General features: G+C 49.4%; 1 protein-coding gene and 1 pseudogene across 1 annotated transcript; both read left to right on the top strand.

Annotated features, from left to right (window-relative positions):
• Positions 1 to 1,088: 1,088 nt before the first annotated feature.
• On the top strand, positions 1,089 to 2,089 carry LOC121837590 (collagen alpha-1(I) chain-like; the record flags this gene model as incomplete). Its single annotated transcript, XM_042293239.1, is given in 2 exon segments — positions 1,089 to 1,629; positions 1,632 to 2,089. Coding segments are annotated over 2 exon segments (999 nt in total), but the record flags the coding sequence as incomplete, so codon positions are not given.
• A 1,461-nt stretch (positions 2,090 to 3,550) lies between these two features.
• On the top strand, positions 3,551 to 10,544 carry LOC120846175 (annotated as a pseudogene).
• The last annotated feature ends 495 nt before the right edge of the window (positions 10,545 to 11,039 follow it).

An 11,039-nucleotide genomic window follows, 5' to 3' on the forward strand; every position in this document is an offset into this window, starting at 1 on the left:
GTCCGTCGGGTCCGTCGGGTCCGTCGGGTCCGTCGGGTCCGTCGGGTCCGTCGGGTCCGTCGGGTCCGTCGGGTCCGTCGGGTCCGTCGGGTCCGTCGGGTCCGTCGGGTCCGTCGGGTCGTCGGGTCCGTCGGGTCCGTCGGGTCCGTCGGGTCCGTCGGGTCCGTCGGGTCCGTCGGGTCCGTCGGGTCCGTCGGGTCCGTCGGGTCCGTCGGGTCCGTCGGGTCCGTCGGGTCCGTCGGGTCCGTCGGGTCCGTCGGGTCCGTCGGGTCCGTCGGGTCCGTCGGGTCCGTCGGGTCCGTCGGGTCCGTCGGGTCCGTCGGGTCCGTCGGGTCCGTCGGGTCCGTCGGGTCCGTCGGGTCCGTCGGGTCCGTCGGGTCCGTCGGGGTCCGTCGGGTCCGTCGGGTCCGTCGGGTCCGTCGGGTCCGTCGGGTCCGTCGGGTCCGTCGGGTCCGTCGGGTCCGTCGGGTCCGTCGGGTCCGTCGGTCCGTCGGGTCCGTCGGGTCCGTCGGGTCCGTCGGGTCCGTCGGGTCCGTCGGGTCCGTCGGGTCCGTCGGGTCCGTCGGGTCCGTCGGGTCCGTCGGGTCCGTCGGGTCCGTCGGGTCCGTCGGGTCCGTCGGGTCGGTCCGTCGGGTCCGTCGGGTCCGTCGGGGTCCGTCGGGTCCGTCGGGTCCGTCGGGTCCGTCGGGTCCGTCGGGTCCGTCGGTCCGTCGGGTCCGTCGGGTCCGTCGGGTCCGTCGGGTCCGTCGGGTCGCGTCGGTCCGTCGGGTCCGTCGGGTCCGTCGGGTCCGTCGGGTCCGTCGGGTCCGTCGGGTCCGTCGGGTCCGTCGGGTCCGTCGGGTCCGTCGGGTCCGTCGGGTCCGTCGGGTCCGTCGGGTCCGTCGGGTCCGTCGGGTCCGTCGGGTCCGTCGGGTCCGTCGGGTCCGTCGGGTCCGTCGGGTCCGTCGGGTCCGTCGGGTCCGTCGGGTCCGTCGGGTCCGTCGGGTCCGTCGGGTCCGTCGGGTCCGTCGGGTCCGTCGGGTCCGTCGGGTCCGTCGGGTCCGTCGGGTCCGTCGGGTCCGTCGGGTCCGTCGGGTCCGTCGGGTCCGTCGGGTCCGTCGGGTCCGTCGGGTCCGTCGGGTCCGTCGGGTCCGTCGGGTCCGTCGGGTCCGTCGGGTCCGTCGGGTCCGTCGGGTCCGTCGGGTCCGTCGGGTCCGTCGGGTCCGTCGGGTCCGTCGGGTCCGTCGGGTCCGTCGGGTCCGTCGGGTCCGTCGGGTCCGTCGGGTCCGTCGGGTCCGTCGGGTCCGTCGGGTCCGTCGGGTCCGTCGGGTCCGTCGGGTCCGTCGGGTCCGTCGGGTCCGTCGGGTCCGTCGGGTCCGTCGGGTCCGTCGGGTCCGTCGGGTCCGTCGGGTCCGTCGGGTCCGTCGGGTCCGTCGGGTCCGTCGGGTCCGTCGGGTCCGTCGGGTCCGTCGGGTCCGTCGGGTCCGTCGGGTCCGTCGGGTCCGTCGGGTCCGTCGGGTCCGTCGGGTCCGTCGGGTCCGTCGGGTCCGTCGGGTCCGTCGGGTCCGTCGGGTCCGTCGGGTCCGTCGGGTCCGTCGGGTCCGTCGGGTCCGTCGGGTCCGTCGGGTCCGTCGGGTCCGTCGGGTCCGTCGGTCCGTCGGGTCCGTCGGGTCCGTCGGGTCCGTCGGGTCCGTCGGGTCCGTCGGGTCCGTCGGGTCCGTCGGGTCCGTCGGGTCCGTCGGGTCCGTCGGGTCCGTCGGGTCCGTCGGGTCCGTCGGGTCCGTCGGGTCCGTCGGGTCCGTCGGGTCCGTCGGGTCCGTCGGGTCCGTCGGGTCCGTCGGGTCCGTCGGGTCCGTCGGGTCCGTCGGGTCCGTCGGGTCCGTCGGGTCCGTCGGGTCCGTCGGGTCCGTCGGGTCCGTCGGGTCCGTCGGGTCCGTCGGGTCCGTCGGGTCCGTCGGGTCCGTCGGGTCCGTCGGGTCCGTCGGGTCCGTCGGGTCCGTCGGGTCCGTCGGGTCCGTCGGGTCCGTCGGGTCCGTCGGGTCCGTCGGGTCCGTCGGGTCCGTCGGGTCCGTCGGGTCCGTCGGGTCCGTCGGGTCCGTCGGGTCCGTCGGGTCCGTCGGGTCCGTCGGGTCCGTCGGGTCCGTCGGGTCCGTCGGGTCCGTCGGGTCCGTCGGGTCCGTCGGGTCCGTGGGTCCGTCGGGTCCGTCGGGTCCGTCGGGTCCGTCGGGTCCGTCGGGTCCGTCGGGTCCGTCGGGTCCGTCGGGTCCGTCGGGTCCGTCGGGTCCGTCGCTGCACCTGCTTCACGCCACCACCGCAAGGGCGCCATCTCCCCACACAAAGAAGACGAGGCTTGTCCGCTGCGCACTGTCTACTACCGCAATCCATATGGTTCTAGTATTTTCGGATCCCATATTTCATAGTGGAAGAGTTGCAACATATGCAGTTTCCAAAAGTGAATAAGTGCAGTGGTCGATATGTATGATTAACCGCAAATTACAAACCAGACAGACGAGCTGCTAAACGTTCAAAATGTCGAAGCAGCGAGCACTGCGAGTTTTTATTTCTTAGACCAAGGACCGGTCGAAGAACTGCAGGTGAAGAGATATTGCAACGGCAAGGGCAAAATAAGCCGCTCATCTACAGAAAAAAAAACAGCGATGACAGGTTTGGGAGGGGGGAGTGTGTACCTAAAGAAATGACTGGTGTCAATAACTCCTTAGGAACCCGCAGTAATGAGCGTGGTGTTCAAGATTAATGCTTTTCATGGAGAAATATTTTGGTTTACCCGATGTCGTCCATGTTCAATTAGCCGTCCTGGAGTTTGATGTATGTCCTAAGCTGCTTCAAAGAAATTAGATGTCTAGTGCCCCCAATAGTTCTCTACTTAGCATGTTTTTCTGGTTATATTCAAAGTGATATCATCTGGAATGAACATCGGTGCAAACTGGCCGCGAGAAATGCCCAAAGTTCCCCCGAGAATAAGCAGTTTCTTATATCTTGGAGTGATAAATATAATTGGAAGACCTACATTTGACTTCAGTTTTTATCTTTTTGCCTTCTTAAATTAATTGCATCTTTTTACCTATTACATATTTTGGCTACTTCCAATTTTTCCCATTTATTTCCTTCAAACAAATCTGACTTCATTTATGGCTTTACACAATACCTTGGGCTTTATGCCCAAATGGCAGGGTTGTAATGCAATCAGTGAGATTGATACATAAATTACAATAGAGTTTGAGATTTTTGCTGTCTGTGAATATTGCGTATTTGCGTGCAAGTGTCTTCTTTGTGCTTTTTTCTCCTGTTCCACCGACACTGAAACATTTTTTCACACCATTCTCTGAAAGCGACTGCTTCCTGTCCGTTGCAAAACTAGACCGGCGTGGAATGTTTCCTACAAAATATGGCATAGTCACAGCCTTCCAAGTTACAGTTGATGTCAAAGCAGTAACCCCTGTACAGAATTAGTTATTCTGAACCTCTTCCTGCAAATTTCGTAGATATTTCAAGATCACGGGGCTCGATTAGAACAATATGTGGATGGAAGGTAACGGCTGTACTTATTAGGATGGGCGGTATATCAAATAAACTTCAACTAAATGAGTCTGAAACCAAATATGTAATATTTCAGCCTATCTATAAACGCGATAACGACCCGTCATTATTAAATCTAGCAATGCAATTTTAGAACAAGTGACAGAATATAAAATTCTTGGGGTTTAGTTTAACGAAGAACTAACGTGGAGTAGAGTAGACAGTTGGGCGAGTTGGTAGTTATTGAACATAGTGACAGTTGCGCACACAAGGGCAAGGACAGAGAAGAGGAACACGTAGACGACAAACAAGCGCACACTCACAACTCATGTATTAACGAAAGAAGAAAAGAAAGTGGTACAGAACGCGGAATCCGCTCGAGCGTTGGCCACACAGGCACGAGAGACCAGAGGCCCGAGGGCTCGAGGGGTACTGTTACAATTACCCACACGAAAATGATTTTAAAAAGGCAATTTCCTCCTCTGTTAATGACGCAGACGGAAAGCTGACACATCGCTCGCCCATGCTTAGAATAATGAAAGCTTCAAAAACCTCTCTGGTGTGTTTTTCTCGGTACCTGCCTATTATCCTGGTTTCGGCTAAGGATGGCGTACATTTACACGATTTACAGTGAACGGGTAGATGGCCCGCCACCGTAGACTTTAGAGAGAGATTGTGCTCTCGTAGCCGGTCGTTCACACACCGTCCGGTCTGTCCAACGTAGCTTTTACCACATGAAAGTGGGATACTATATACTACACTCAGGGAGCAGGGCACATAAAAGTGGGAGTGGTTCTTGTGGCACGTATGTTTTTTAAAATTGTTTACCTTAGCATGAACTTTTTGACAAATTTGAGCCATTTTTGGGGGGGCTGACATCACTAAAGGGACCCCGTAACGGCTAGCCACCTTTTTAAGATTGTGGGAAATTTTATGCATATACGGGACGACCACAATTCTTTCTTTGTCAAAAGCGGGCTTAGGTTTTTGAACTCCCTTCACTCTCTTGACCAGAGTTCCCACTACCTCAGTCAGCACCTGCATAGGAAAGCCCGAGGATGTCAGCCTCTCAATTTGTGCTTCAAAACTACATTGGAGGGTATGAAAACAAGACTTATTTGAGGCGCTTGTAAGGCATTACATAGCTATACCCCTTTTACCGACTTTGGAGTGAGAGGACGTGTAGTTTAGGATGCCTTTCTTGGAACGAGGGGAAAAGGTCCAGCACAGGTGATTGGGTAGCAGATTAAGCGAAAGGTCCAGAAATTGCAAAATTCCTTCCTTTGGCGTTTCACAGGTAAAGACAAGTCCCGAACCACATTTGTGGGAAATGTCCATTGTCTTACAGACAACATCATTATCGACCGTTTTTATACGACCTCGATGTATATCGGAATGTGTTGACGCCATTTCTGTCTCGGGGAAAGTCCAGACCCAGGATCCTATGCGTCTGGTTAACTTCTTGGTCGACAACCAACAGCGTGTTTTGGAGGCCGATAAAGAAGGCTCCTTCGTGATAATGCCTGAAGGCATGTATAATGAAAAAGCCTGCACAGCAGTACAAAAGAACTTCCGACAGGTGCAGATTGTGATGAAAAAAGTGAAGAGCCAGGCTCTCAGTCTGTGTGAACGTCTCACGTTAACACAGTTCGCTGCCAACATCAGAAAAGCAGAAGAGCTGCACTTAGAAATCTTCTTCAGTGCCAAAACACACAAGGAAGCATGCCCATTCCGAGCTATCGTTACTGAAAGAGGTTCGTGGCAACGGCAAGTATCGACATATCTGCAGAAACACCTTTCATTTCATTTCATTTATTATACCCTCAGGGCCCGAAGGCATTACAGAGGGGGAGAGCAACAAGAAGGTTAATGCAAATAACATAATACATATTTAGACACACTCAGTAATAAGGTAATTAGTTATTGTACTTTTAAAGAGCTCAGAGTCCGTGATAATGGCGATCGACCGGGGAAGGTGGTTCCACTCCTGGGATGTACGGGGAACGAAAGATGAATAAAACGTGGTCGTGACAGAGTTAGGAATGCCCACCTTATGTTGATGATCAAGACGGGAGGAAACATAGACAGGCCGAGCAATTATTTTGTCGCGCAGGAAAGAATTATGATGATATATCTTATGGAATAGGGAAAGACGAGAAATTTTACGACGTAGAGATAAAGGTGGTAATGAGAGAGTTGTTTTCATAGAGGTGACGCTAGCGGTGCGGTGATAGTTTGTGAGGATGAAACGAGCGGATCTGTTCTGAACGGCTTCCAATGTAGATACGAGAGTGACTAGTCCGGGATCCCAGACAGAAGCTGCATATTCTAACTTGGGACGAATTAAAACTTTGTAAAGAGTTAATTTCAGTGAGACAGGTGCTAATGAAAAGTTTCGTTTGATATAACCTAACATGCGGTTAGCGTTAGCTGAAATATGCTGAATATGTGTTTCCCATGAAAGGTTAGAAGCTATATGTACGCCTAAATACTTGTACGAAGATACCGGTTCTAGATGAGCATTATTAAGGAAATAGTTAGGAGAGTCCTGAGACTGGCGAGACACACGCATGACCTTGCATTTGTTAGTGTTAAGCTTCATAGACCACGAGTCAGACCAACGGTAAATAGCATTAATGTCTGATTGGAGTATGCAGGTGTCATTATGATTGAGAATCTCACGGTAGAGTACACAGTCGTCAGCGAACAGAGACACGGACGAAGAGACACTAGTGGGTAGGTCGTTAATATAAATTAACAATAGCAACGGCCCTAAGACTGTCCCTTGCGGAACCCCTGACGCAACTTTGACAAAAGAGGAGTTATTGTTATTCACAGTGACAAATTGAGACCTTTGAGTTAAAAAAGACTGTATCCATGCGAGAACGTTATTGTCTATGTTAAGTTTGGAAAGTTTTAGAAGCAGAAGATTGTGAGAAACTTTGTCAAATGCTTTGGCGAAGTCCAGGAAAATGCAGTCCGCCTGGGATCCTCGGTCCAGAATGTGATGTAGGTCATTCGTGAAAGATAGTAGTTGGGTTTCACATGAAAATGATTTTCGAAAACCGTGTTGGGCATTGTTGAAGAAGTTGTTAGATTCTAAGAAGTTGACAAGGTGAGAAAAAATTATATGTTCAAGAAGTTTGCAAGGAATGCTGGTTATTGAGATCGGACGATAATTAAGAGGGCAATATTTATCTCCAGCCTTGTGAATGGGTACCACCTTCCCTACCTTCCAGTCTGATGGGAGAACAGCGTCTTGTATAGACTGTTCAAATAATTTTGTTAAAATAATTGAGGAGTATTGTTTAGTGTTTTGTAAAAACTTGGAATTAATACCGTCCACTCCTGCTGAAGATGACAGTTTGAGTTTATCTATGATATGACCGACACCAACGTAATCAAGAAAAAGAGGATCCATGGGCAAGTAATCGGCACTCTCTAGCGAAGGGAAATCGTGCATGTTATCAGTAGAGAATGAATCTGCAAAAGTACTATTTAATAAATTTAAACACTCATCGCTGGCTATACAATCACCATTTGCGGTTTTTAGTGTGATAGATGACTGCGTCTTTTTGTTTATTGTATTCCAGAATTGTCTAGGATTGTTGATCAACATTGCGGGTAGGCTATGAGTCATGAATTCTAGTTTGGCGTTTTCAATTGCTTTTTTGTACACTTCAGCAGCAGTACGATAACGCAACCAACGGTGCTCGCACGTGGATGATTTTGCGGCGCGAAATAGACGCTTTTTTTGTTTGATAAGCGTTTGAAGGCTCTGGTGAACCAGGGTGACTGAGAGTTTTCGATAACTCTCCTTAAGGGAATGTACTGATTTGTTAGTTTATTAACTTCGGTTTTGAAAAAGTTCCAGTTTTCTTCTACTGAGCGACTTGAAAAGAGTGATAAATATTCATCGAGGAAAGTTGCAAGGTCAAGATTAATTTTATCAAAGTTAGCTTTGGCGTAATCTCGAATTTGTTTTACATTAGTTGATGGTTTTGGTACTGCTGCTTTTACATTAAAATGCAATATGGAATGATCACTAAGCCCTGGAAGATAGGAGATGGGTGAAACGAGTTCAGGATGAGTAGCGAGAACAAGGTCCAATACGTTCGCCGTCAATGGGGTCACTCTGGTTGGTTGAGTAACTAATTGCGTGAAACAAAAATCTAAACAGAGGCCAACAAAATCATTGCATTCAGATGAGGCAGATGAGGGTGTGCCTGTTGGTGGGTTATTACCTGTCCACACAATATCAGGATAATTAAAATCTCCCAACAGAAAAATTGGCGAACTGGGAAAGCGAATGACGACCAGATTTATGGAGTCCTGCAAAGCTTTAATGAAAGATGATGAGCACGAGGGCGGCCTATAGCAAACTCCCATGATCCACTTCATGTGATTAGTGCCAAGACATACCCAAACTATTTCTAAATCGCTAGCTATGTTTAAACAAAAAGAATCAATATGATTTGCAATGGCAACTAAAACGCCCCCACCGCACCTATCTTGCCGATCGTTCCTGTAAATATTGTACCTTTTAGGTCCATAAAAAAGTTCGCAATCACGCACCCTCCCAGTGAGCCAAGTTTCCGTTAAAACAACAAGATCAGCAGCTGTTGAATCAACAATAGAACACAAGTCGTCTCGTTTTTTAATGAGGCTTCTAATATTTGTAAAAAGTACTGATACATCAGAGACAGATGAAAGAGACACTCTACCCCTCGCGGCCTGTTATTGCGATGTTGATGGCTGAGATGAGTCATTACCGGGCAGGGAATTCTGTGTGACAGTAACAACTGGCGTAGTAGAGGGACCAACCTCGTACACATTTTCGGTGGTTAGGTCAAAAGCATAGCATTTATTGTTAATGTGAATTCTGTTATGTAGAAGCTTAAAACCTTTCAGGGTTAAAAATTAACGACCCCTTTTTGATCAGCAATTCGGAGGCTGTTCTTGAATTTCTGAAGACAAATGACTTTAACAATCACAGTGTCTTCAGCGTGGATGTTCAAGACCTCTTCTACTCACTTCCCAATGATTCCTTGCTCGCCTCTGTCAGGTCCTGCATTGAGTCACATGATGAACTTTCGTTCCGGAACTCAAGTGGGATAACGTTGGAAAGTTTCCTAGAACTTTTCCATTTCTATCTTAGTTCCACTTTCATAGAGTGGCAAAATGGGGTTTATTTACAAAAGTCGGGTGTGTGCATTGGCTCATGTGTAGCACCGGTTTTAAGCGATATTTTTCTTTCGGGTGTTGACCGTGCTATTGAGTCTTCCATTGATTCCACGACTGTCACAAAAGTGTTTAGATATGTCGATGACTTCTTGCTGGTGCACAAAAAAAAACGGTCCATAATGATGTTGTCTGTAAGACAATGGACATTTTCCACAAATGTGGTTCGGGACTTGTCTTTACCTGTGAAACGCCAAAGGAAGGAATTTTGCAATTTCTGGACCTTCCGCTTTCTCTGCTACCCAATCACCTGTGCTGGACATTTTCCCCTCGTTCCAAGAAAGGCATTCTAAACTACACGTCCTCTCACTCCAAAGTCGTTAAAAGGGGTATAGCTATGTCATGCCTTACAAGCGCCTCAAATAAGTCTTGTTTTCATACCCTCCAATGTAGTTTTGAAGCACAAATTGAGAGGCTGACATCCTCGGGCTTTCTTATGCAGGTGCTGACTGAGGTAGTGGGAACTCTGGTCAAGAGAGTGAAGGGAGTTCAAAAACCTAAGCCCGCTTTTGACAAAGAAAGAATTGTGGTCGTCCCGTATATGCATAAAATTTCCCACAATCTTAAAAAGGTGGCTAGCCGTTACGGGGTCCCTTTAGTGATGTCAGCCCCCCAAAAAATGGCTCAAATTTGTCAAAAAGTTCATGCTAAGGTAAACAATTTTAAAAAACATACGTGCCACAAGAACCACTCCCACTTTTATGTGCCCTGCTCCCTGAGTGTAGTATATAGTATCCCTCTTTCATGTGGTAAAAGCTACGTTGGACAGACCGGAAGGTGTGTGAACGACCGGCTACGAGAGCACAATCTCTCTCTAAAGTCTACGGTGGCGGGCCATCTACCCGTTCACTGTAAATCGTGTAAATGTACGCCATCCTTAGCCGAAACCAGGATAATAGGCAGGTACCGAGAAAAACACACCAGAGAGATTTTTGAAGCTTTCATTATTCTAAGCATGGGCGAGCGATGTGTCAGCTTTCCGTCTGTGTCATTAACAGAGGAGGAAATTGCCTTTTTAAAATCATTTTCGTGTGGGTAATTGTAACAGTACCCCTCGAGCCCTCGGGCCTCTGGTCTCTCGTGCCTGTGTGGCCAACGCTCGAGCGGATTCCGCGTTCTGTACCACTTTCTTTTCTTCTTTCGTTAATACATGAGTTGTGAGTGTGCGCTTGTCTGTCGTCTACGTGTTCCTCTTCTCTGTCCTTGTCCTTGTGTGCGCAACTGTCACTATGTTCAACTAACGTGGAATGCACGTGTTAGGCATATCAAGACACGGCTATCAAGGTCTCTTGAGTGAATGTACAGAATGAGAAATTTAATACCGCTCTGGCAGAAAAAAGTGTCTTTATCACTCCCTGCTTTATTCTTATTTTTTATATGGCATTTTGGTATGGGGTACTACGACCATTAAAAACTATAATCGGCTTTCAGTACTACAAAATAGGGGTCTACGTATGTATGCTAATCACTGTGGAAACCTGCACGACTTTGACTTCGAGAAACATTGCACCTTATTTAACATAGCAGACCTATTCAAAGCCATATTAAAATAAAATCTCTACATAGAATTTAATGAAACTCGAGACAATCGGGGTTACTCACTCCGGCACACCAAATGGAAAATGCCTCGAACCACGGCTAACTATAGAAAACAGAAACTTGACTACCATATAACCGATCATTGTAATACTTTGGGAGCAGAATGCAATTATTTGAACAGCTTTGTACAATTCAAAATCGACCTCAAGCGTCTTCTAATGTGTAATGGTATTGCTTTTAGTTGGTAGTGTGTTTTCTGGTTTGCGTGGAGTACGCTTCTTTCCTATTGATGTTTCTTTTTTTTTTGTTGTTGTTCGGAAACATGGGAGGTGTGTTGTTGCTTACGGCTGTGTGGGTGTTTGATGACTGAGTTGTGCTGCAGTTGTTGCAGGTGCCTAATTTGTTGGGCGCTTTCTTGTATGAGACGGTATCACCTTTGATTATGACTGAAGTGTTCACTGCTTTGCGTATTCATTTGTTTTCTATTGATGTTTTGTTTATGTGTTGGTGTGTACGCGACATGCGATTGTTTTTATTGCTTTCAACTTTTATTGTTACTGTTGAAGGGGAAATATACGTGCTGTGCTGTTGCCTTTAACTGTGGGGGTGTTTGGTGCCCGGGTTGTGCAGCAGTTGTTGCTGGCACCTAGTTTTTTTGTAATGTCTCTGGGTTGCATATTCTTTGGCAGCTGTTGAGTTTCTGTCTGCTTCTTTAGAACTGCATTACAGCTGTAAGGGGCAGT

This window comes from Ixodes scapularis, unplaced genomic scaffold (genome assembly GCF_016920785.2).
Source record: "Ixodes scapularis isolate PalLabHiFi unplaced genomic scaffold, ASM1692078v2 PGA_scaffold4__175_contigs__length_147842914, whole genome shotgun sequence".
Classification (NCBI taxonomy): domain Eukaryota; kingdom Metazoa; phylum Arthropoda; class Arachnida; order Ixodida; family Ixodidae; genus Ixodes; species Ixodes scapularis.